This window comes from Nematostella vectensis, chromosome 2 (assembly GCF_932526225.1).
Source record: "Nematostella vectensis chromosome 2, jaNemVect1.1, whole genome shotgun sequence".
NCBI classification, from domain to species: Eukaryota; Metazoa; Cnidaria; class Anthozoa; order Actiniaria; family Edwardsiidae; genus Nematostella; species Nematostella vectensis.
In genome coordinates, this window is record NC_064035.1 from 12,193,593 (window position 1) to 12,219,991 (window position 26,399).

General features: G+C 39.4%; 3 protein-coding genes across 3 annotated transcripts; 1 reads left to right on the forward strand and 2 right to left on the reverse strand.

The window, feature by feature from the left end:
• Positions 1-1,045: 1,045 nt before the first annotated feature.
• LOC5514084 (sperm-associated antigen 6) lies at positions 1,046-5,953 on the reverse strand. Its single transcript, XM_001634241.3, has 14 exons — positions 5,796-5,953; positions 5,623-5,718; positions 5,209-5,375; positions 5,058-5,126; positions 4,747-4,861; positions 4,421-4,548; positions 4,133-4,210; positions 3,936-4,041; positions 3,314-3,381; positions 3,087-3,239; positions 2,800-2,853; positions 2,048-2,185; positions 1,615-1,877; positions 1,046-1,443 (listed from the first exon to the last, which is right to left on the reverse strand). The coding sequence occupies exons 1-14, from the start codon at positions 5,818-5,820 to the stop codon at positions 1,377-1,379; spliced, it is 1,527 nt and encodes a 508-aa protein (XP_001634291.1). The 5' UTR covers positions 5,821-5,953; the 3' UTR covers positions 1,046-1,376.
• Positions 5,954-7,368: 1,415 nt separating this feature from the next.
• Positions 7,369-12,823, forward strand: LOC116619182 (MAR-binding filament-like protein 1). Its single transcript, XM_048721132.1, has 5 exons — positions 7,369-7,704; positions 8,827-9,117; positions 9,318-10,112; positions 10,607-11,170; positions 11,790-12,823. Exons 2-5 carry the CDS (start codon positions 8,853-8,855, stop codon positions 12,326-12,328), a joined length of 2,163 nt encoding a protein of 720 aa, XP_048577089.1. The 5' UTR covers positions 7,369-7,704; positions 8,827-8,852; the 3' UTR covers positions 12,329-12,823.
• LOC5514045 (TBC1 domain family member 5) lies at positions 12,797-26,325 on the reverse strand. The gene is made up of 23 exons (XM_048721137.1): positions 26,081-26,325; positions 24,043-24,316; positions 23,912-23,957; positions 23,527-23,589; positions 23,081-23,170; positions 22,753-22,827; positions 22,509-22,576; positions 22,236-22,274; positions 22,088-22,151; positions 21,892-21,974; positions 21,519-21,569; positions 21,083-21,164; positions 20,218-20,362; positions 20,108-20,115; positions 19,819-20,027; positions 19,451-19,593; positions 19,227-19,336; positions 18,714-18,878; positions 18,349-18,469; positions 17,926-18,125; positions 15,529-15,631; positions 15,169-15,248; positions 12,797-13,959 (listed from the first exon to the last, which is right to left on the reverse strand). Exons 1-23 carry the CDS (start codon positions 26,199-26,201, stop codon positions 13,228-13,230), a joined length of 3,072 nt encoding a protein of 1,023 aa, XP_048577094.1. The 5' UTR covers positions 26,202-26,325; the 3' UTR covers positions 12,797-13,227.
• Positions 26,326-26,399: the final 74 nt, after the last annotated feature.

Below are 26,399 nucleotides of genomic sequence, written 5' to 3' on the forward strand. Positions count from 1 at the left end.
ACGATTTTATTTTATGGGTTTATGGGAGGGGGGGGGGGGGGGGGGGGGGATCAAGACTTTGTCGTCGCCGTTAGGCGCAAAGTTCGTGCCCCGCCTGCCTCTGCTCTGTGCCACCGACCTTTGTCACTTTTGTTTTCCCACAAAAGGGTTATATAGTTTGTTTACATTTGAAAACCTTATCCCTGACACTAGATGCAATCCCAAACAATCGTTTACAGTTTCCATTTTCCCTTTAGCACCACTCCCTATAACTCACAGTCGTCTCAACGCAGTTAATCTACAGTCCTGAGCGAGTGTTCAACAGAATAAGAAGGCAGATACTCGATGTAGTTACCCACCCCTCTGTAACAGACCCGGCGAAAGCTAGATTTTCGTCAGGTTTTTTTGAGAACTCACTGGGTTCGAAAGTTTCACCGGGTCAGCTGATTTTTATTTACCGCCGGTCATTTAACTTACTCGTCGGGGAAGAAAAAAACTGTTCGGGTTGATTTAGAAATTTCCGGGTAGGCCGTCGGGTTTGGTTTCGCCGGGTCTGTTGGGAACCTACAGTCCTCAGTGAGTGTTAACAGGAGCAGACACTCGACAGGCTGTTTTGGACAATTCATCGATAAATAATTGCAGTTTTTTGTTTTGATGACTTTTTTTAATGTAAGACGTGACAGTTCAGGTCGAATTGGGTAGAAAGTGAATTTATTGTCGCTATTAATGAGACTGTTCTTGTTGTTACATTTGTTCTCTTCCGGCCACATGACTTAGTATGTCCTAATTTTTTTTTGGCGTCGCATTATTCACTTGACGCCTGCCAGCTCCACTTTTCAAATGCCTTAGATCGCTGGTATAATTTCGCCAATTTTATTTAACAATTATACCATTTCCATTAAGGTGGATAGTGGCGAAATCGCTTGTTTTTGCGAGGTTCCCGAGTTTTATATATTACCACCTAGGCCTATACTATTATTCAACAAACTAAACCAGCTGGGTGGCTATCCTCCTAGATGTTGTCTCTCTCATTTTATAATACAATATCTTCAAAATAAGAAATTAATAAGATTGAATAATATCGATTTTTTTTATTTATTTCATGTACATAAAATTTTCACAAACGTCCAGAGATAGTTAACAGTTTTCCCCAGTTATTTACAATAGTCTACTGAAGCTTTGAATATAATAACAAAATTACATTCTAAAAAAGATGGAAAGGCAATTTATGACTGAAAGTTTGGAAATTTCCCTATAAAGCACTAGCCTACAGGTAAAGAGCTCTACTGGCTTGGGTCTAATTTACACAACAAAAATGACTTGTTGAAATTCAGGGGTAAAGCACTTCATATACACTTGCTTGGGTCTATAATTTACTAAACATAAAATGGCTTGTTCTAAGCGACTGGTTGATACTGTTCCACTCTTTCCAGAAGGCGATCAGAGTAACCAGGAGAGTAATATCTGCAAACGGAACAGACAAATTGGAATCAAATTCTTGGCAATTCGAATGTCTCATATGAAGCAACAGAAATGTACATACACCCCTCCCAATCCCTAGTGTTAATACTCAAAACACCTGAATGGGTATTTTCCCTTGCCCGCAAATGTAAAACAAACTTAGAAACACGGTACCTGACGATCTCCTCAGGATAACAGTTATTGATGGTGTTAATGTATTCGTGGAGTGCGGATCCCGGCTCTGCCTTGATCTCCTGAACTTTTTTGAGCCCACCGCTAGTCACAAACAGCCTACGGGCCTTAGCATCATGTGGCAAGACCTTGGCGAATTGTCCAACAACATGCTTCAGGATGTTAGGTGGGGCATCGTGGAGAAGGGGTTCTAGTGCCGGCAGATGTGTACACTTTTGAAGGATGTTCTTTAATGCTTTTTTGGCCTGGGGATTTGAAAAAGAACAGTTTTAAAGAAAAATGTGCCTGAAACAATGCTGGCTTTGTCAACAAATTACGAGGGATATCTGACAGTGACATGACCCATCCATGAGTATCCAAAGAGCATGTGTATGACCAGCCTGGAACTAGTCGTAGGTTGTGCATATGACTATACCTTTGTTTGTAAGTCCTCAGAGCTGTCAGGTCGAAGGTAGCACTGAAGCAACTTTGGGAGGACATTGGCAACAGCAACAGCTTTAGCGTGCTCTGGAGTATGGCGGCCAATCTGGCCAAGCGCCCATGCTGCTGCAGCCTGAAAAAGATGACTTGTGTTTCAAACTTCTGTCTTATATATGAGAAAAAGATACTCAGATGGCTGAACAGCTGGGAGCAAGGTTAGAGTATAAGGTGTTTATATAAACATATATCAAACAAATATCAACCAATGTTGCTTTCGTTTTTCTTCATCTTTGGTAACGCCAATATAGCCTTTCCATTAACCAGCTGGCACATACACAGGGGAGGGGTGTGTGCAGGGTGTCTCCCAGGGTATCCCCCTTGGCTACCAAAAAGTGTGTACTTTCTTATTGAAGGGTTGTCAAACCCAAATCTTTTTCCATGATACCTGTGACTGTGCACCCCATTTAGCAATCCTGCACCTTATCATCCCTATACAAAAAGTCATTTATTTTTTTTTTTTTTGGAAAAGAATATCCCCCTGCCCATGCCCTCCTGCAAATGGTTGTGAAACGCATTTGACTAGCGGCAATATTGACTAGGGGTGAAAGGTGTCATATTAGGAAGAGGTATTTTAATAATCAATTGAAGCTTCAAGAAGAATATCATAGCACTGAGATTGACTTATTAGAAGGAACTTTGATGCTCTGAAACCAGGGTAAGGTAATTAACATGCTGAAAAATACATACCTGTATGTGATCTTCTGACTCTTCAGCTATTGAAATCGAAAGCTGCACGACTCCCTGAAATATCAAAGAAGGCTTTCTATTAAATCAGATGCTCTATTTCACAATGTGACAGGCTTAACCATAAATAAAATATACATACAAATGGAAATGCAGTACTGGCTATCAGAAAAGCTTAAAGCTAAACGAATACCAAAAAGCCATTTGAGAAACTATAGTGAAAAAAAAGATTGCAAGACATTTTAGAAAATAAGTGATATTTATAGATACAGTAGGCTTAGTTTTCTTACCTTGGAGACGATCACTGACATAGCTAGATTTTCAGAGTGTGCCGCAACATATCCCAGCATCATAACTCCAGGCAGACGAACATTTCCACTTTTATCCCCGACATAATCTACCACAGCAGCTACTCCTCCTGCGTTGACAATCAGCTGAGCAAGCTACAGAGAACAAAGACACTAAGATCATATTGCCTGTTATATAATTAGTACCTGGAAAATTGTTAGTTACATACCTCAGGTGTGTGTTTGGCAATCTCTCTGATAAGTGTGGCTACATTTTTGCACACATACTCATCGGGATCTGGAATTGTTAAAAAAATATCACTTCATTATAATTTAATCTTAAGTTTAAAGGCTTTTCACATGTTCATAGGAATACTCCAAAACACCACATTATATGGAGTGGGTAAACCCAAAATAAAGACTTTCCAAATTATACACTATGTATATGAATTCTAGTTTGTTAATTTGTTTAGGGGGGGCTAATAGCGGTACGTAAATCCGCCGATCCGCTACATTTTTGGGACAAATCCGTGGATCCGCAGATATTTTTAGATCCGCATGGTTTGACAGATAAACAATAGCATCGACCGAAATTCATTTAAAATCCGAAATTGGACAGTCGAAGCAGTCAAAATCCGAGATCCGCGCCCAAATTGTCGACAGATCCGTGATCCGCCGTATTTCCAAAATCCGCCAATCCGCTGAAATAATCATCAAAATCCGTAATCCGTGAGCATTTTGGGGCCGAATCCGCCGATCCGCCAACCTATTCACCCCCCCGTTTAGACTTGCTGTATAACAGTAAGAGTAAAAATATTTCTTTGTGAACTAGTGGACAATGAAAAAAACTACCTTTCAAGCAATTCAAAACAGCAGGAAAGATTTCTGCCTCAACAACCATTTCTGCAAGGTCTACAGAATGCTTCGCAATCTGGCTTAGAGCAGAGAACACTTGACGCTGCAATATTAAAATACAAAAATGTGATTTAAAAAATGGAAATAGTAATTTATAAAATTGCTTAAATTATGTTATATGTTCTCAAACATACCTTGAGTTTTGCATCAGTATTGAGAATCATTTGAGCAAGATGGGCAATGGCACCAGCATCAACCACTGTCTGAGCAAGCTTACAAAAAAATGAACAAATAATTAATAGAGAACTTGGCACTGGGATAATAACATTTAAGTTATACAGTATTGTATGTTTCTTATAATTTTGAAATTGCATGTGTTTGATTTAAATACAACTTATTCAACTCTTTATGGAATTCTTGTACAAAAAAGTCATCAATATTAAAACTCTGGAGATAGATAATAAACACTATAAAATCATTACCTCAGGAGAATGCTTGCAAATGTCACTGAGAGCTGAGGAGGCAATTCTCTTGAGAGCCAGTTCAGGTTCCTGGATACACAGGACAAGCAGAGGAACAGCTCCAGCATCTACCACTGCCTGAGAAAGCTCTGAAAAAAAAAAACAGAGGATGTGAAAAGGTTTACAGACAGCTGCATCTACCTTTAAAAATATAGCCTCTTTTTCTGACATGACGTTAGAAATGATTCTTGGAATTATGTCACTGTACTGAATTGTTGCTTGGGGCAATTGGAATAAGAAGAGCAAGGAATGTGACTCAGATTCCCCTTTATTTAGCATTATCTCACCTGCATTGTGTCTGGCTATGTATCCTAAAGCCCATGCTGCTGCTTCTTTGACTCCAGGATCAAACTCTTCCAGGCAAATGACCAGTGCATCTAGAGCTCCACAGTCAACAACACACTATAACAAAGCAAATAATGAGTAAATAACAAATTTTTGTATGTGAAAAACTACTGGCATCTACAATCAACAGTTCATCATCAAAATTCAAAAGGCAAGCTGATTAAATGATAAGCAGCAGTTGCTCAAATTGTGGGGATTGGGTGGACATTTACTATAGAACATTCACTATTAAAAATAAATGATAAATGCTCACCTGAGCATGTTGTGCTGAGTGTTTAGCGACAGCTCTCAAAACAAATGCAGCAGCCTTCTTGTAAAATCTCTGTTTTGAAAAAAAAAAGATATCCATGAGATCTACGAGTAGAGAGGTGTCCCAGCACGGCTGCTGACATAAATGTACATACATTCTGCTCTGCCAGGGAATACACCAATTGGGGAAGAATATCTGCCTTGACAACAGCCTCAGCAAGATCATCATTGTAGTTGGCCAATCTGCCAAGAGCTAAAGCAGCTGTCTGTTGGATCGTAGGTACAATATCTAGTAGCAAAGGCCGGAGAAGTGACATTACACCTGAAAAGAGAAATTCATTATAATAATAAGTAAGAACAAGAAATGTGATGCATCTATGTGGTGTTGTTAAATGTTACTAAGATCATAGTGTCTAAAGAACATAGATAATATAAGCTTAGATAAACCTAAATCGAGCTTTAAAGTAAGGTAAAAGGACCCGGGAAGAACATGAAGAACGACACACGAACATAAAATTAACAAAAATACATATCATTGTGAAATGAGTTAAATGTTATTGACGGCTTACCAGCATTTTGCAATGTTTCTATATTTTGTGGTCTTGAAGCAAGTTCTGCGACAGTCTGCACAAACGAGGTCCTTGACTTCTGGTACTGTTCGAAAACTAAGAAATAAAACCACATATTCTACGTTTAAAATCAACTAACGGATTAGCAAACTTGCTTTGATGAATTCTCATACCTTGAAGTACTTGTCGAGTACTCATTTTGTATACTTTTTTTATCCAAAGTATGTGGATAATCCAGAGAAAAGTTAGAATTCCTTCACCACAACAACCAAACTAAGCCTTTCCTATATTTCTTGTTGCTGTTGTGTCCTAGCAACGGTAAAACAGAGCGTGCGCTTATGCATGATACCGCTGGACGCTAGCTTATTTAGATCGAGCCTAGTTCTACGCAGTCAAAATGAAACAGAAAACCCATTCATGCGAATTGCTCAAAGTTTCCGAAGTTTGTAGCGCACCAAAATAATGTAGCGCCTCCCCCAAATAAGCGCCTCGCACTTAGTAGACCTCCAAGGAGACTGTACGTTTATAAAGAAAGTAGTGATAATTGAAAGTACTACCCGCCGCAGCATTTTATTTTTGAAAGCTTATTTTGTAGCAGGATTTTTGCTTATTGTTTGTTGTTAAAATACACTTTTCTTTATAGCGACAGACCGGATTTTGAAATAAGCTCATCCCCATATAATAAGCACGGCGCTTATTCAGGCAATTAGGGCAGTTTGTTTTCTCAGTGATTCTGACAACATTCAAAGGTTAGGCTCGGTAGGAACCGTTATTATAATCATGATAAGTTTATTTATTATCCCGGGGTGTGTGTGTGAGGGGGGAGGGGGGGGGGGGCTTGAGTATCTTGATAAAAGTAAGGGATAAAATTAGTTGCCCCCCCCCTCAGTAGGAACAAAATTTTCCATGCCCCCCCCCCCCCCCCCCCCCCATTGTGCTTCCCCCATACTTCTTTGCGAGAAAAGCGAAGCACGAGAAAGGAAAGAAAGAGACGCCTACGGCCTAAAAACGCCTGCGAGGGAGACTATGAAAGTCCCGGATTGTCATAGATTCTACACAACAGCAGCGGAGGAGCGCTGGGGACGAAAATGATATAGTGTGTATACAGGTTTGCATTCCATAGATAAAACGTATCCTGGATTGTGCATGCCAACCAACTACCCGCAAACCAAGACTCTTTGAACCAAGAAGTCGGATTTGACACAATTATATAGAAGCGACAACATCAAAAGAAATCAGTGACCCCCCTTTTTTAACATCCATACACTTTTGACGCCCCTTCTTTAGACCTAAGAAATTTCTCGAAACCTCCCCCCCCCCCCCCCCCCCCCCCACACACACACACACACACACCTCCCCCTCGGAATAATAAATGAACTTTCCATAAGATGATAGTAACAAACGGAGTGGATAAATAATAAAAACACACACAAAATGCTCATATAGTTCACGAACAAATTATCGTTATAAAATTATGCGCTATGGAAAATCATATAAACGATGGTGTTGAAAACTATCTTGAGAAACGGGAATTCGAGTATTATTAAGATCAAGTTAATAGGGTTCCGATTCCACTGGAATAAACAGCACGGAAACTCGTTAGCCAGAATTTTATCAATTAGAGAATCTTAAAATGTTATTTTGACCAGTTGAATCTCATACTTGGATGGATTCCATGACCTTTTTGTCAAAGCATGCTCGTTGCTATGATATGATTGCCGCTTGAGCAGACAAGGGGAAGTTGATGATGTAATTGAAATTGTACCTGGTTAACGATGGCCCTGTGCTAACAGGGGGTATCACATTATAGTTATACCTCTTCTTACTCTAGCCTTTTCTCTGCGCCGTCAAATTGATAAAAAAAACCTTCAGTTGGGACCCCTGGAGTTAACAAAGACAGGCGCATGTCGTAGGCAGTGTTCCTTGTTTATGGGTCAAACTGTTTTTTTTAGAACTCAAAACTGCTGTGCGCAAGGGCTGCGAAGACAAGGTGTCTCTAAGTGTGTCGACAGTGTTAAAGAAATTCGCCTGGTATTTCTGGATACTCCGATAGAAACAAGGTCTTCAATCACCTCTTAGAAGGTACAAACGAGTATACAAATAATCAAGCTGTAATGGACTGTTTTAATAACTGTATTGTTATTCGGTATTTATTAATGACGTTTGATAAACAATTTACTTAGACTTATATTTAGCAGACAGCTGTTTTTTAAGCATACTATAAAGTAATATTATAGTTTCTCGAGCTGTTTGGATTATGTGAAAACTAGATTGCAATTTTTACAAACAAAATATTTCAGTGCTAACCTAGCATGAAGAGCTGTTCACAAGAAAGTTTGTTTACAAGAATCAGACGAACACACACTTCATTGTTTACAGTTGTTTACATTTGCGAAATAAACTATAACTAAATAATAAATATCAACTTCTCTAGAGAACAGAACTACACAGAAAAAACTATGTATCAACTCATGCAGACGTGTTTTGTTAAGTTTACGTAGTTGCCATGCTTCTATGAAGAGGTCGTTTTCGATTACCGATGTCTATTTCTCGTAACAATAGAACCAAATCATTAAGATTCACTACTATATTCCCGGGTTATATTGAGGTCAGCACTGATAGAAAATGAGCGTTCACCATTAAGCGGAAGGAGGAACCACGACATTTCTGATTTGGAAATGCCGATTACAAAGGCTGTTAAATTAACATTAAGACTTGATTCCAGAAAAATATCGGGGGGGGGGGGGGGGGGTCGGAAATTCCGTGATTTCGGGACTAGAGGGGGGAGGGTGAGGTTAAAAATACTTTGTTTATTTTTCATGCAAACACTGCATTTGGGTAAATTTCCAGGGCGGTTAGTTCCGGGGAATTGGGTTGGGTCGTTTCCCGTTGCACGCAGAGCTATAAGTGTAGCGAAATTACACAATTCCTCATAGCTTTTCTAGATCTACCGCCCCATTTATTAGAAGAGCACGAGAGAATATTTGAAAAATATTATATGACCGCACGATGGTAAAAGGCGTACTAGCACGCTTGCATGTCCAAATCCTTTCCTTCCAGGTAGTTAGTTTACCAATACCAGGTTTTATTTATTAGCGCCCCTCCCACTCCCCCCGGGGCAGGGATGATGCCCCCTCTTTCTAGGAATCCTAGAGCTGCCCGTAGAAGGAGTAATAATAATATTTTTGCCATTTCTGTTTTCAGGCGTCGACTTCAAATGGCTGTTTAAGATGAATAACGCTCATCGGAACGCCCTTCGCCGTCAGCGGTCGCAGTTGCACAAGGACCTGGAGCCGAAAAAGCTTTTGCCATATCTGGCGTCAATCCTAGATGAGACTGACGAACAGGAAGTGAAAGGAAAAGGGACGAGGGAAGACCGGTGTGACAAACTTTTGGAGATTTTACCGAGGCGTGGGCCAAATGCCTTTGACGCATTTGTAGAGGCCCTGAAAAATGTCCAGGAATTTCTTGTTGGGCCTTTGCTCCAGGAAGTAGGTTAGTTGAACATGCGCTACCAGAGACCCAGAGGCCGAGCTAACTTTTTTCACTATTTTCAACGCTATAAGACACAGCACAGAATTAGTAACATTTCGCAAACTGGATATAGATTGAAATAGCTTTTAAGCTAATCAATAATTCCTTTGTCCTTTATTGTGTTTTGAAAATAATCATTTTCTCATTCATTGTCTTTTTAGAAAGGGAAGAAAAGCTTGCAGAGATGAAAAACGAGTTGACTCGGGCGCGGACACACAGCGCCAGGCTCCGAGAGGAAATTACATCTATCGGAACTCACCTTGATTCGGAGAAACACAAGCACGAACACACCAAGAAAGAGTTAGAAGAGCTTAAAAGCATGCACCAAGCTATGATTAAGCAATTCCAAAGTGATTTCTCAACCATGAGTTTTGAAATTAAACAACTGAAAGAGGCAAGAAAAAAAGATGCAAAAAAACTTAAAGAAGAAAAAGAACAAAAAGCTGGACTGGAAAAAGAAATCGATTGTATTCTAATTGAGCGTGACAGAATAGCTACGTTTTTGAGTGAAATGGAAAGAAATGGGAAAACCCCACCTTTTCTACAGAAAAATCGTTCAATTAATATAGACGATAGCGTTTTTGATGAAATTTCACGTGATGAGAGCTTACAAGAGAGACAAAGGTCTGAGGGGGAGAAATGGGAACACGATGAGACTCGAAATTGTCCCCGGATTTACGACGTTGAAACTTCCAGGCGACAAACCTTGAGCGAAAGATGCCTACCGAATGGGCTTGGGGACATAAGATTGAGTTCGGTAATCAGCGAGGGATTACTTGACAACGATGAAACCATACAAGAGCTTCTTCGTGAACGAGACTCGCTAGAAATGAAGTGCAAGGAGTTAGAACAAGTCATTCTTGATAACGAGTCAACGGAGACGAAGAGTGAATGTCACAAAGTAACTTTGGATAGGGCAACCTCGCCTCTTTCTGCTGACTTGGAACGGATTGAAGGTGCGGTCATGAGACCACTTAATCTCCCCTCCCTTGAGGAACCATTTGCTACCCCTTACCTATTTGTCTACCTACCTGCCTTACTAAGGCGCGCTCTCAGGATTGACTGACGGGGGGTCGCGCAGTCATAGGTATCACATGGAAAAAGCATATTATTTGAAAATTCCTTAATTTTTTGGCTCAAAGAGAGGGTGCGCGCACCCCTCCCCCCCTGTGTTCCTATGGAGGTACGCAGCCATCAGGTATCATATGGAAGGTGATGCTATTTGACGATCCTTCAATAAGAAATCACCTACATTTTTGGCGCGCACACTGTGTACCCTCCTTAGATACACGCCTGCTCTTCTCCCTGTCCATATCTCAGAAATTTACGCCCCAGTAAATAACTTTCCTTTGTTTATATATTACTCTTATAGTGACACCATGCGACAAGTGCAGATTATTACAAGAACAGTATGAGGTTTTAATCAGCGAAAGAGATCAACTGAATTAAACAAATCAATCGCTAGAAGAAAAGACACGACAACTGGAATGCAGAGCCAAAGAAATCACCGATAAACTTGAACGAGAAAAAATCGCCTTGACTACTAAAGTCAGATCTATGGAAGAACAGTATGAAAGAACCTTTCAAAATCATGCAAACGAGATACGCAATACTAAAATGGAGATGACAGAGCAACATTTGCTTGTAATGAAGGACTTACAGAATCAGAATTCCGAGTTGTCAAACCGTGCAGAGAAGGAACGACAGGAGGTCTTACGAATAAAAGCAGAGTTGGACAAAGAGCGAGAGAGTAACAGAGCACAGCAAAGAGACCACGATAAGCTCAGGAAAAAACTCCAGTCAGAGAAGAAGCAGTTAAAGCAAAAGCTTGAGCAGGAGACAAAGACAAAGAAGGAAGCGGATAAGGAGGCCGAGAGATTCGTTATGGAGATGAAGGAGAATGAAAAGAGGGCGGCATGTGAGCTCACGAGATTCAAGGAGACGATAAGCGTGTTGCAGGACAAGTGCGAAACCCTAAATGAGGACCTAAACCTGTGGAAATCCCTTAAAGGTCGTAAGTATTAAAGCCTGTTAAATGACATGAAAGTAGCGACACGAGACAGCTACCTTTTTTATTCTTTCAAGTTGTTCCTGATCCCTTTCCTGTTGTTTTTAGATAAAAGGCTTTTGTTTATTTTCTCTAGGCTCGAAGCCTAGTGGAATTGTCAGTACTTTTAGATAATAAGCTCATAGCTAGTGATACCATGTGGTACCATCCATAAAAGGTCCATACCACTAACTCCACGATGGATGGGGGAGGTATTTCAATGCCGAATTTTAGAGGTTTGTTTAAACACTGTATTGTGGCCACTTTCACATTTCCTACTGTCGAAATTCTTTGGAGAATAGATTTGGGAGTCTCTGAGAAAATCACCTCCGAAGGGGTAGGAATCTCTCCTAAGATCACATATTTTACCTAACGATGACCTTGCAAAAGTCGAGCGTAAAAAGTAATTGGGGCGAAAGAAAAAAACGTTCCTTGAATGCAACACTACCGCAAGTCGATTACCTATCGTTGTAAGCTCCCCTTTAAGCATTCCTCATCTGAAAATCCTCCTACGGCCCTAGATAAATCCTTAATCATGCTATGAGGTGAGAAGATAACCCGGTTAATTTTCTTACTTCGCCTTCAGGTGTATTTAATTATAAGAAGGATTTTGACCGAAATGGCGTCATCTATGCACTTGGCACAGCGTTCGGGACGAGTTCTTGGGTCAACCCCAGCTGTCTTAGCACCGGGGTGCGTGTGTACCGTTCTTCTGGCTACCAAGGAGAGGCCAGTGACCTGCTTGAGACCCGTAAGGGTACTTGCAGTTGCACGAGGGACGAGGAGAGATCCTGGTGGTGCGTTGACCTCGGGGAGCACTACACGCTTTTTCCGACTGTATACACCCTTCGCCATGGGAGGGATAACGGCCTGTCAATCATCCGGAATTGGAAACTGGAAGGGTCACGTGACGGACACAGGTGGACAGTATTGAAGGTGCATGAAAATGACCGAGGGATGAAAGGGGCGTACCCTTTTTACACAGGCACGTGGTCAATTGATGGCCAGGTTAGTGCAATGAGGTACTTTAGAGTCTTTCAGACAGGGAAGAATTCGTCAGGTCGGTACGCTTTGTACTTGTCCGGATTCGAGATCTACGGAGTTCTCGTTGATATGAGGGCGTGAATTACATCCTGCTTCTTTGGCTCTAGTTTACATCTCATGAATGATATTTTAAAAGAATTCAGAGGACAAGCTCAATAGCTGTAAAGACGCCTGATAAAAAGTGCTTGACACATTAATTTTATCTGCAGTGCTAAGTAGAATAAGGACGTTTTTTTTAGAATCTAAGGCCGACGAAGTTTGTTAGGAGTCATTCGATGAAGGAAGGGGCATCTTCAACTAAAACTTGTGTGCTATTAATACAATATTTAAAAAAAAGGCAGTTCTTTGCTTGAAAACTAAACTATTATACAGAGACCATTGATATACAACAAACTATTTGGTCCCAACTCTCAAAGGAAAACGTAACGAGTTTTCCGTGGGCCGAGCCTCTTTGTGGTCATTCACTTTTTATATTGCAAGAATCACGTGACACGAGTGTGACGCAAATACCACAGAAATACACCAAATAAAGAGGCAAGAAACGCTGTCTAGCTTAATAAATGATTCTTTATTTCATTCATGTTGCGTGTGCCCTCTTCAAGGTTTGCCAACTCCATTGTTGCAGAAAAAAGAAGCACGTTCTCCATCCCTTCTCTCCCCTCGCGAAATTCAGAAATCTAGCCGTTCCCTAGCAGTTCCTGTGTTGGAGCCATGCTTCCAGCAGGTCCCTAAACCTATTCATTTTAACAGGGGTTGTCGCACAACCGGTGGGAATTACTTAATCAGTTCTCAATATTTGGGCTTTTTATATCGTAAGAAGAAATTGTTATTTTTGCGGATCAAACTTAGTCGGACCCTTAGCGGCCAGATTTCTGGATTAACGGTATGTGTTCAGAATAGACTGTTTTATTTACACTGCAGAACGTGCATGTCTTTATAAGAGATTGCTAAAACCAAGATAATATGATTTACCTAAATGTCTACTCATCGTCGGTATCACTTTCGGAAAACTCTAGCGGGTGAGTTGGCAATATTGTCAATGCTTCTTGCGCCTTCCCATCTCTATCTACAAACACAAAGCCATCTAACTGACCTCCTCCGGACAGCGCTGAGGGATTCTGATTCTCCAATAAAAACCTGATATTGTTTATACTGACGCTGACACCAGCAGAATCGGGAAATTCGCTATTCAGGTCATCCGGATCGATCAAGTCTGATGGTGTCAGTTGTTTTCGCGAGTCCAGACTTTTTTGAATTGGCCCGACAGCGCATGCCACAACTGGGATAGACCCCCGTTCGTGTTCAGTAAGCTTGTCAAAGTAAGCTTCCAATGGTTGTTGCTCTTTATTCCCGTTAAATGAATTCGGAGTTACAGAGTCCACATCTTGCTCGATATGTGTTGGATATTGTGTTTCTAAGGGTTCTTGCATGTCTCCTTTGTATATGGGGTTTAACGTAGCAGAATCCTCGTGAATTTGTGAAGAAAACATAATTGTCTCAGGCTTGCTTGAGCTATGCATCTCGTCGTTTTCATAGTGATGATAGTCAGCATCATTTGGAACAGGGGCGTCAGAGAGAGGTTGTTGGGCTTGCAAGTTGGACTCATCTGTCTGCAGCCTCGATGCTATCCCTTTATCGATGTCAACAAAATCACATTCCGTCTCTATTGAAGAACCACGAAACGCAAGGGATCCCTTGAGAAGGTCTCGAACCTGAAAAACGAAAAACAAACAAAGGTGGATGATGTTAAGAGCCTAGAAGAATTACGGAAAATAACCGTATATAAAGATTTCTGTAACCTTATATAATACATTGTGTAAGCCTGTATGATTGAGAAAAACTGTGTTTGTTAAAAGAATGTCGATCAGCAACTCCTTTGAGAAAGCTCCTTGTATACATTCGTGAATAAAACCGTCTCGACAAAAAAATACTATAAGATTTAAGAATAATACATTTTTATCAAGGACATTTGAATAAAATGATCAGTATTTACTCATGTACATTACGCACTTTTTTCACGCGAAAATTATCGGGGTGCGTATTATGAAACTTTTATGTATGAGAGGTCATAAATTTGCATGATAAAAAAAAACAATAGAAGGCTCTTGATTATTTCCATCTGCGAATAAGGGAATGTCATTTCGTAACTTAGGTTGTTGTAAATAAAAACTTGAACATAAAAATACTGTTTTCGTTCTATTCCTCTAGCGCGCTTGTTTTTGCTAAATTTTTACTGGTTTTGAATATAGTTTTTAAACATATTTTTCGTCTTTAGGATTTTGTCAAATACGGTTTCTTTTCTTTATTTTTTGAAAAGGACGTAAACAATTAGGGTGCGTATCATGCATAAGTGCGTACATGAGTTAATACGTTAGCGCGCATTAACTAACTCGCCGCGAATTTCAATCGCCAGGTCTGTCAGGCGGCGGCGGTGAATTCGCCGATATCTAGACGGGGGGGAGGGGGGTGAATAGGTTCGCGGATCGGCGGATTCGGCCCCGAAATGCTCACGCATTACGGAGTTTAATGATTATTTCAGCGGATTGGCGGATTTTGGAAATACGGCGGATCACGGATCTGTTGACAATTTGGGCGGGGATTTTGACTGCTTTGACGGTCCAATTTCGGATTTGAAATGAATTTCAATCGATGCTATTGTTTATCTGACAAACCATGCGGATCTAAAGATATCTGCGGATCCACGGATTTGCCCCGAAAATGTAGCGGATCGGCGGATTTACATACCCCTATTCACCCCTCCCCTAGACGTCTGATGGGCGGTCATATTCGCTGGCAATCGCCGGCGACTAAATTCGCTCATACGAGCGTACAAAATCGCCTAGTGTGTCGTGGCTTTAGATTAGCCGTGGGGAATGAATCATATAGATGATTCAAATTGCAAACGGGGAAGGGATAAATACCTGTTTTAATCCGGCAAGAGTTAGAAACACCACATCTCGATCAGCGCGATCATCTTTCATAATTTCATCTTGCATCAGACCTACAAAACACGTTTTAGGAGTTTAATAAAGAAAGGAAATGGGACTCAAGGGATGCTGTAACAGTCTGCAGACTGCTTGCAATTTTAGTAACCAAAGGGTGCTTCCGATCCAATAATAAGATTTTCTAGCCTCTCTATATAGGTTTATGTAACAGCCAATAACCTTCCCAAAATGCATTGCATTGTTGTTGTTATCGTATAATAATAAATATCCTTTTAGGACTAAATATTTGATAAATGTCTTGATTTTCGCTGGCGCCAAAGATTAAAAATAGTTCACCTATATAAGAGTCCATTTTGCGTCCGCAGTACAAAAACATCCCTTCCATCGATTCGACTTTGGAGTTCAGGTTTGAGACTTGCTCTTGAAGACGCTGGTGGTCCTACATTATAAGTATTCATCTTTTAATGGTCAAATAATAGGACTCAGGATGGTAAAGGACAACACGCTAACAACACTACTACCAACACCACCACCACCATAATTAAAGCCACCACCAACATCACCACATCTTCCAGCGCCAACGACCACCCTACCACAACCAACAATCACCACTTCTACTAACGTCGACAACAACACTACTACCAACAACACCACTTCTACTAATGCCGACAACAACACTACTACCAACAACAACACCACTTCTACTAACGCCGACAACAACACTACTACCAACAACACCACTTCTACTAACGCCGACAACAACACTACTACCAACAACACCACTTCTACTAACGCCGACAACAACACTACTACCAACAACACCACTTCTACTAACGCCGACAACAACACTACTACCAACAACACCACTTCTACTAACGCCGACAACAACACTACTACCAACAACATCACTTCTACTAACGCCGACAACAACACTACTACCAACAACACTACTACCAACAACACCACTTCTACTAACGCCGACAACACTACTACCAACAACACCACTTTTACTAACGCCGACAACAACACTACTACCAACAACACCACTTCTACTAACGCCGACAACAACACTACTACCAACAACACCACTTCTACTAACGCCGACAACAACACTACTACCAACAACAACACCACTTCTACTAACACCGACAACAACACCACTACCACCAACAACAACACCACTTCTACTAACACCGACAACAACACCACTACCACCACCAACAACACCACTTCTACTAACGCTGACAACAACACCACTACCAACAACAACAGCACCACTTCTATTAACGCTGACAACAACACTATTACTACCAACAACAACACCACTTTTACTAACGCCGACAACAACACTACAACCAACAACAACACCACTTCTACTAACGCCGACAACAACACTACTACCAACAACAACACCACTTCTACTAACGCCGACAACAACACTACTACCAACAACACCACTTCTACTAACGCCGACAACAACACTACTACCAACAACAACACCACTTCTACTAACACCGACAACAACACCACTACCACCAACAACAACACCACTTCTACTAACACCCACAACAACACCACTACCACCACCAACAACACCACTTCTACTAACGCTGACAACAACACCACTACCAACAACAACAGCACCACTTCTATTAACGCCGACAACAACACTATTACTACCAACAACAACACCACTTTTACTAACGCCGACAACAACACTACAACCAACAACAACACCACTTCTACTAACGCCGACAACAACACTACTACCAACAACAACACCACTTCTACTAATGCCGACAACAACACTACTACCAACAACACCACTTCTACTAACGCCGACAACAACACTACTACCAACAACACCACTTCTACTAACGCCGACAACAACACTACTACCAACAACACCACTTCTACTAACGCGGACAACAACACCACTACCACCAACAACAACACCACTTCTACTAACACCGACAACAACACCACTACCACCACCAACAACACCACTTCTACTAACGCCGACAACAACACCACTACCACCAACAACAACACCACTTCTACTAACACAGACAACAACACCACTACCACCACCAACAACACCACTTCTACTAATGCGACAACAACACTACTACCAACAACAACAACACTTTTACTAACGCCGGCAACAACACTACTACCAACAACAACACCACTTCTACTAACGCCGACAACAACACTAATATCAACAACAACAAAACTACTACCACCACAAACGCCAACAACACTATAACCAACAACAACACCAACAACACTACTATAAACAGCAACAACACTATAACCAACAACAACACCAACAACAAAACTAATACAAACAACACCACTTCTACTAATGCCGACAACAACACCACTACCAACAACAACTCTACTAACACCAACAACACTACTACCAACGCCAGCAACAACACTTCTACCAACAAAAACAACACTAATATCACCAATAACGCCAACAACACTGCTACCACTACCAAAGTCAACAACAACACTACTACCAACAACAAAAACACCATTGGCACCACCGCCAATAACAACAACAACAGCAACGACAGTAACAACACTACTACCAACAACATCACGATTTCCACCAACAACCACACCATTACCACTAACAACAACAACATCAACAACAATACTTTCTATTTTCAGTAAAATAGATTAAAAAGTATTTTGTATTTGTTATTGTGGCAATAAAGAAACCTTTTCTAGCTCCTCTATGTTAGTCCTGGAACGGGTCCTGGGTCTTATAAGCTTCGTCTTCAACTCGTTGCTAAGCGACTTCATAGCTCGACCAGTACTTGGACCTACTGAGTCAGAGCGTTCCCTTGGTTCACGGCCTGGGGGCGACAGTGTACGTGCATCAGGGCATTGCTGTACCAGTTCCTCATATGGCGGGCTCACTATTATTAAATACATTATAATGTATTATTCAAATAGTAAACAATGACCACAGAAGACACAAAAATATAAAAGCGCCACAAACACTCCTGAGTTTGCACAAAGAGACAAAAATGGTAAGTAATGTCAGTATCAAATTGAGAAAATTTCTACCACATTTTGGAAAAAGTGCTCTTTTTACCGCAAGGTACTTGGAACCAGTCCTTTTAGTGTTTTGTTGTATACCTGATGCCTCATTGCTTGATCTGTGAGAAAGAGCCAGGGTTTTTGGTTCACTAAATGGCACATGTCGCTTGTTTATGGATGCAAGAGCAGACTGAGGCCTTCTTATGGCGCTAATGCCCTTCTGTTGAAAAAAAAAATATACCAGAAAGGGTCACCAGTCATGGGGAGTCGTCAGTTATGCTATCAATTCAGGCATAAGACCCAGTCTACTAGCCGGCTTTCACTTGCGCTTATTCAGTAAAGCCTCAGTTCTCTGTTTATTCCATCATTTTTTTCCAGAAACCACATAGTACTTTCCCTTGACACATTTCTTTTACCTTGATAATTATTATTTGATCTCTAGCATTAGTTCATGTTGTTCATACCCGAATCATGTGCCCTGGTCTGTTGGCTGAATCTGGCATGTGATCAACAGCTGCAAGTGTCTTGTCGGTTGCAAGGACACCAGGTGCTGTTGATGTTGATGATGATGATGGGGGCGGAGGGGCGGGGCGGGTAGGTACCCGGCTGTGGGGGCGAGATTTCTTGGTCTGGAAGTAAAGAGAGATATGTTCACAATTTTATTTTTTATTCATTATTTCAAATAAGGTTTGATCCATTTCATCTGAGACTAAGGACACTTTTTTTTCAAATACCGAGTGTGAGCTGATTTGGGGAAAGTTTATGCAATGTTTTCAATCAAATAAATCCCTTACCCGATAGATGACAAGCAAATGCACAGAGCAGTTCTGTTGTATGCTTCAAGGGACTGACAGACTGCAGTTCTAATTGCAAGAAGTTGGGGCATCGGAGGGGAGTTGTCAGGGTTTGTTGAACCCCTCTCACATTGCTGTATGCTTATACATAAGAACTCCTTGGGGGGATTAGCGTCCACTTACCTTTGGCTCCCGCATGGCAACAGCTCTCTTTACATAGGAGTGGATGTCTTCATAGGTGCGCGGGAATTTCATCAAATGTCCTAAGCAAGAATTATAATTACCTGCCATCACTAAAGAGAGAGAAAATGTGTGAGAAAACATTTGTCTCTTAGCTAGACAGGCTAAGCACAATTGGGTTATGTAATGCAAGACCTCACGTTGCAAAACTAAGATCTATAGCTTACATTTGTTTCTTATGCTATGCAGCATTCCAATATAGATATAGTCCACCAGATCTAGGTGGGTACCCTCTGCAAACAATGCGTCCCAGAGCACAAGGAAATCAGGGAACGGAAACTCTCTGCTGAACAGCAGTCGAATCCAGCGGCTGATAAACAAAAGCAAAAGAAGTGTTGAGAAAATGACCCACCAATTGAGCCAACTTTACAAATAAAGAACAGAAGCATTGGTTATTGATCCTACTCTACAAATAGGATAAAGTAGCATTGTGTAAACATTTCCTATATTACAAATAATGAAAGAAAAAAAACGTTGTGTGACTTTACTCAACTTTACTTACAACAACAAATAAAAAAAGAGTTTAATCACTTACAGTCCATATAGTTGAGGTGCAATATCAAGATCTTTAAGATGTAACCACAGATCTGTGTCATGTTTTCTCAACAAATGATCTTGAATCTTGTTGAGTTTCTTGACAATAGCTGTTGGCTGAATAAAAATGTCACCATAGTGAGAAATAAATAGCATATCTAAAGACAACACACTTTTGGCAGCAACTTGTCTTGCAAAACAAGTATAAAACTATGGTATGCACGTTAAAATCGTATAACATTTTCTTAAATTGCTTAACAAATCGGTTGATTGGCAATCTTTGACTTGACAAAACTTTCTGCGATAAGTAGAAAATGTAACTTTTTTTATTTTACAAGACAAGCAACAATACTAACTTATACGAAATATTGACTTTAATAAATTTATATTTTGTACTCACTTCCTAACTTGATAAGCAATAGAAGATATGGATGGTAAAACAAATGTCTGTTCAAGAGAGTGAGACGTATGAAATGATTAACAAAAATGAAACTTACGGGTGTTGTGGTTGGGTCTTTGAACGGTGCAGCATGCACATCTATTAACTAAACAAATGGGAAAAAATAAATAAAGCGAACTGAAAAAAGATCCAATCCGTCAAAAATGGGCTGGGGGATATGAAGGGTAAAAAAATAACCATTTACAACCAATAAGAAAACTGGGTTAAATTATCTCAAAATAAACAGGGCTTCTGGAATTATGCGGGAAAAAATACGAATTACACAGGGTTCTTTGCTTAATTTACGCACTTAATTACGCAGGAAATCAATCATTACGCTCTAAATTACGCGGGATTTTGCAATACACTTTTCTTTAAAAATATAAATTTTGCAGGATTCTTTACTAAATTACGCGCTAAATTACAAGGAATATCAACTGTTACACCCAAACTACATTTTGTACCGAAGGAATAAAAGAATATCAAAGAAAAGAATAAGACAAAGAATATCTGTCTTTTTTATGAGAAATAGAGGTAAGAACCCTAAAAGAACACGTCAGATTTACGTGGGATTATGCGGAAATGTGTGGATTACGCGGATTACACGGAGAAAGTCAAATTACACGCTTCTGCATAAGTGCGTAATTCCAGAAGCCCTGAATAAACAACTTTAAATCAGTTTGTCATCTGGACCCCTTCTGCTTGAGGTGGCCAAAATAAGACATTCAAATATGAAGCATACAGAAAAAGGTTTAGAGTGTGGAGTGAATAAAAGAAGAGCATTGATCTAACGGCAAGCAAAGAGATTACCCTTGACACAAAATACCTGTTGTTGCTTGGCCTCTGGATGCGGCTGATAGTGGTGATACCAAGTTTCTGTCGCATCCATTACTTGGGAGAACAACATACTAGAAATAAAATCAAATTTATGTCAGGGCATTGTCCATGGGATGGATTCATTTTCATGCTAAAAAAATGTTTGTTACAAACAGGGGCAAATATTTACACAAATCATAAGGAAATGACCAATAGGGGAATGGTCTAGGGGCATGGCTATGGCCAATAAATTGAAGCCAGCTACAGACAGCCCTGCACTTAGAACACAATGCATTAACAATTTGAAATGAAAATACGTAAACAAAATACATGACAAATGACCAGTGATCAGAATAGTTGAAACAGCTGTTCAGCTTGGACCAAACTGTGTCTTTATCCAGGAAATAATAGCAGTGTTTGCATCTTAAGCTACAATGAATACTTACAAAGCATCATGCTCAATGTAGAGAGGATCCAAAATAGCTTTTGTCATCTCCCTACAAACATAGAAATGATGTTACCAAAAAAGTAAAATCAGCAACAAGAAGAAAACAACAACAAGAAACAGCAACCTCAATAGTAACAGCGATAGGGCATTTACTTAGTTAAAAAATCTAACTTACATCTGGTTTCCATCAAAATATCTGTACATTCGTGAGTCGGTATCCATTCTCAATAGTAACAGCGATAGGGCATTTACTAGTTAAAAAATCTAACTTACATCTGGTTTCCATCAAAATATCTGTACATTCGTAAGTCAGTATCCATTCTCAATAGTAACAGCGATAGGGCATTTACTAGTTAAAAAATCTAACTTACATCTGGTTTCCATCCAAATATCTGTACATTCGTGAGTCGGTATCCAGCACATGTATGAGGGGGGCTAGCAACTCATGCATTCCCTGTAGAATAAAAGTATACAATAACTAAATCCTAAAGTATTACAAAAAAACACATTTTTTTAACTTATTATATTTAAGAACCAACTAAAAAACAAAACTCTCCTGCTACCAACCTGTTTGTATCCTAAAGTTTCGTTTTTCTTCGCATGACAGAAAAGAATGTTTAACATCATGTCCCTATAACAATAATTATTTTGATAAAAATAAAGTAAATGAATAACACCGAGGCTGGAGTTAAAAATCCAACACCTAAAAATTTACCTTACTCTCTCTGTATGAAAGTATGGATTTTCAGGATAACTATAAAACAAAAAGCAAAAGCTGTCAGTTTCAAACTTTACAAGAAAAATCTGCAAATAATTATATTTGTCAAGGCCATAGCATGGGGTGGGGCACTTGGGGCTTGAGCTCCCCCTCCCCTCCCCCCAAAGAAATGACCAGTAGGGGCATGGCTGTGCCCCCAATATTTTCTTAACATTTCTGTATCATGCCCCCAATGTTTTGAGGCCCTGCTACAGCACTGTTTGTACTTACAGTCTTTCCAAATCTCTTAAAATGATGGCCTTAAGTTCATTGTCCTTGAAAAACTTTTTCCAAGGGCTCTAGAGTAAATAAAAAATAACATTAGGTAATGAGAAACAAATATTTTTATCTTAAAACTAAAGCCTGTTATTTTTTGTAGAACATTGCTGGCAGCTTATTCTGAATCTCTCCAAGACACTTACAGTTAAATAAAAAGACCATTAGAGAGCACTAATATTATAAGTACACTACTTACATCTTCTTCCTGGGATAAGGGATGAAATGTTTCCATGTTGCTTGTTTCTTTGATTTTATTGGGATCAATTATGCACTGATTAAAAAATACAAAGATAATGTTACTTTAAATGCAAAGAGTATGTGTTCCATTTACAGGGGCAAGGTTAATAATGGAGATGAGTAAGACAAGGAAGGGGTCTTGTGCTATGCATCCCAGGGAATATTTTGATATGCTAGTAGAAAAACCTGGAATAACATTACTCCATATTATGGGCCTCTAACTGTGACTTTCCTGGCTGTTCAGTTGGCACAACCTTTATTGATATGACTCTCAGTGTTGTAATTACCTTTGACTTAAATGATATGTACTCCTCTCTATGCTGTTTACTTGTTGAAAGCCAGCTTTCCTGCTTTTCTGGTAGACACTCTAAAAATAACTAGGCAGACAACAAATAATTAACAGAATGATCTGTAATCGTTGGATTAATAATGTTACCTTTTGTATATAGGTGCTTGGAAAAAAATACAGATAATGAACATGAGATGCCCATTGGTTGATGTATAGGATTTAGCATTAATTGAGAATGCATACTATGATGCGTTTTAGTATAAATCCACTCACATACTTACTATCATGAATTTTGCAATTTGATTGGCTCCCGTACTAACTATCTATTGAGCCATAGATAGTAGATTACTTGTTCTTGTTTTCTATGAGTCAAATAATCAATCTATTGACTATTGACTCATAGTAAACTCAAACTTGTAGTTTAATCGTTAAGTATAACCTTACCTTCCAAGCAACACTTCTAAACTTCGATAATCTTAGTTTTCCATTCAGAGCATGGGCCTTTAACTGGTAGAAAAAAAAAAACACAAAATACAACAAAATAAAACAAATCTCAATACTGTCAAGTCTCTAGCAAAATAGGGGTGGGGACTGAACTATGCTTTTTTTCAGATCATACTGTAAAATATAAATCTTTTCATATTTTCCTACACATTTTCTTTCCTAAGTTAAAACAAAAATATTTAAACACACATTATATTGACAACTCCCCAATTGTCTGTTCACATTTTCAACAGGCATATGTGCAATGATATCAGATTTTCGGCATTTACACAGTGACATACTGCATAGAGAAGGTTTATGTTTAGGGAGAGGAATACCAACTTACATCTGATAAATAATGTGATGATGAAAAGAGCTTATTCCACTCCTCTCTGTTATAAAAAAAATAAGAAAGGATTAGTCTGAGCTGATACACTGTCTTTCTGAAATCAAGAGTACTTTTTTTCTCATGCTTACAGTAAATTTTGAGCTTCATCCCATGGACTGGTAGCATTAACAACCCTGCTATTAGGCCCTTTGTTGTCTGTGGCATCAGCTCCCAGTCCAAAGCTCAAAGCTGGTGCCGAGGCTGATAGGATATGGCTTGCACCAAGAGGGTCATCCGATGTCTTGTTGTGGGAGATCGGCATCTGGTTTGCATGACCGATTTCATTCAAAAGTGAATCACTTGTAAATGTCAAATGGTCACTGACAAATGAAGACTCTGAGACTCCACTGTCCCTGTTCGAGGCTAAAAAATAATCACAGTCTGTTAATTTTGTCCTTAATCTGAACAACTATACTTGGGGTATAGTTAGTGCAGTAAAGTGAGGGGAGTTGCCCCTTTATCAAAGTCAAATAGAATTTAGAGGAGATTGGGGGAAAATGGTGTTTGCTCCCCCTCAGCAAGCAAATGGATGTCTAGCTAGGGTTTGCACCCTTCACGGCTATAGTTAAGCCATTCTTCAGTTTATAGGAAAGGAGGAGGAAAAGTTAGATTTTTATTACACTGGGTCATTGATGTGTCTGTAAAACATTATATGGACTTTACAGGACTCCAGGGTTTGTCATCTATTAAAAAATGTGTAATATTTAGTTTGATAATTTATAACTGTGCAATTTCAATTTGCTTTTTGCATATAATTTTAAGAACAGATGTATTGTGCTATTTTTATACACATGTCACCTATAGATAAATCTCAATCTCCCTGTTCTACTTTATCCAAATAAAGAAAAATGGTAATGAAAATCAAATATTTACAACAAATCAAGTAAATCATAGGTGATAGACATAAACCTTTAACAAGAAGACTTCATAACCAGCAATGTGTAGTATTACCAATGCTCAATGCTCTATGTGTGTTTACTCTTAAAAACATTACAAGGGACAATAAGAAAATGCTGATAAACAGTCTAGTTATTTTCTAGGGTACAAGCATGAGTAGTAACTAAAACAAAAAAATATTATAAATAATTAATGAAATAGACATGACTTGTTAGACAATAATGGACCTTATCTGTGTGGTGACAGGCTATATTCAAATCAGAAATGATGATGCTTCCTTAAAAATGCATGTTCAGAATGTACTAAAATATTCAAAGCATGAAAAAACGAATTAACAAGGGAACAAAATCCTTGATTTGAAATAAATGAAATAAAAACAAATCGGATTTAGCTTTTATATTACTTGTTATATGATATTTCAGACCTTTGGATTTACTATCACAACTTGATGATAAATGTTTACATGTTGAACCTTCCAGTTTATGGCTGACAACACCAATCTCTTCAGTATTCAATAGTTGAGGTTAATCACACAGTGGCAAACAAAATAAATAAAATGATCTTATGTAGATATTTCAAGATTTACTTTGCTAAGAGTTAAATAAACTTAAGCTATAACGTAACTATGCAATAAGGGTTTTCAAAATACAATGGTTAAAAAATAATCACATTTTGGAGAAATTTTGTCGATTGTATAGAAATGATAGAAGAAGGGCCAAAATAGCTTGAAAACGCGTCTATGAGTTGATTGATTGTTTATTCTAATCTTGTTTAGTGGTGCCAAGGTAATGATCTCCTGTCTTATTTTGAAAGCGCGGAGGTGCAGGAGTAAACAATGTAGATGCTCATATTATTTCGCCACTAACAGTATGCGATCGGACTTTTTTCATTGAACACTTATGCCTACACAAAAAGGGGATTGTGTGTAATGACAACATTTATTAATTTCAGGCCCACAAGGAGCCTTCACATGGGGATATCTTGAATGAAGTTTACAATGATTAGGTTCATCATATCTACTTACACTAGCAGACTGTATAAAGACTAATATAAATGAAAAGTGCAAAATACCAATACACCAACATATATCACGTTATAAACTATAGAACAAACTTTCCAAGCAACCAGTCTAAATCTAGAAAAAGCGTTTTAATGATGCTTGTGTGAATGGAGAGGAAAATAATAAAATGAAATAAAAATGGAATTAAAGTATAGATTCAAAATTGACACCTTTTTTGGAGCTGATCGTGTCTTGGTTTCGAAACGGCCCTCCAAACGCGTCCAAAGCATCGTGAATGTCTTGTGATGACACAGAACTAGGAAAATTCGGCGAGAATTCTTGTCTCTCCATTCGCAGAGATGATTAAGGCCAGAGTAACGAGATGCTGGAAGCGGTGATTAGAATTCTGTCCATTTCAGCTGCTCTATGTGATGTTCTGTTCGTTCACGTCGATTTGTGGTCACGAGATACGCATCGCGGGCTCACACTAATCGCCTTTTACTCATGCTGGAGGGTGGGGTGTGGGGCACGTATTACTTGCAAGCCCTC

Bases quoted from the DNA above. Each gene is read 5' to 3' on its own strand.
- LOC5514045 (XM_048721137.1), bottom strand. From the start codon at position 26,201: ATGGAGAGACAAGAATTCTCGCCGAATTTTCCTAGTTCTGTGTCATCA. The intron at 21,165-21,518 runs GTAAGTATTCAT...TTTTATTTCTAG, and splicing joins TACATTGAGCATGATGCTTT to TATGTTGTTCTCCCAAGTAA. The intron at 15,632-17,925 runs GTTTCTTTATTG...CTTATAATGTAG, and splicing joins ACATAGAGGAGCTAGAAAAG to GACCACCAGCGTCTTCAAGA.
- LOC116619182 (XM_048721132.1), top strand. From the start codon at position 8,853: ATGAATAACGCTCATCGGAACGCCCTTCGCCGTCAGCGGTCGCAGTTG. The intron at 10,113-10,606 runs GTGCGGTCATGA...AACTGAATTAAA, and splicing joins TGACTTGGAACGGATTGAAG to CAAATCAATCGCTAGAAGAA. The intron at 11,171-11,789 runs GTAAGTATTAAA...CTTCGCCTTCAG, and splicing joins GTGGAAATCCCTTAAAGGTC to GTGTATTTAATTATAAGAAG.
- LOC5514084 (XM_001634241.3), bottom strand. From the start codon at position 5,820: ATGAGTACTCGACAAGTACTTCAAG. The intron at 5,376-5,622 runs GTAAGCCGTCAA...TTCTCTTTTCAG, and splicing joins AGAAACATTGCAAAATGCTG to GTGTAATGTCACTTCTCCGG. The intron at 2,854-3,086 runs GTAAGAAAACTA...TTGATATTTCAG, and splicing joins TGTCAGTGATCGTCTCCAAG to GGAGTCGTGCAGCTTTCGAT.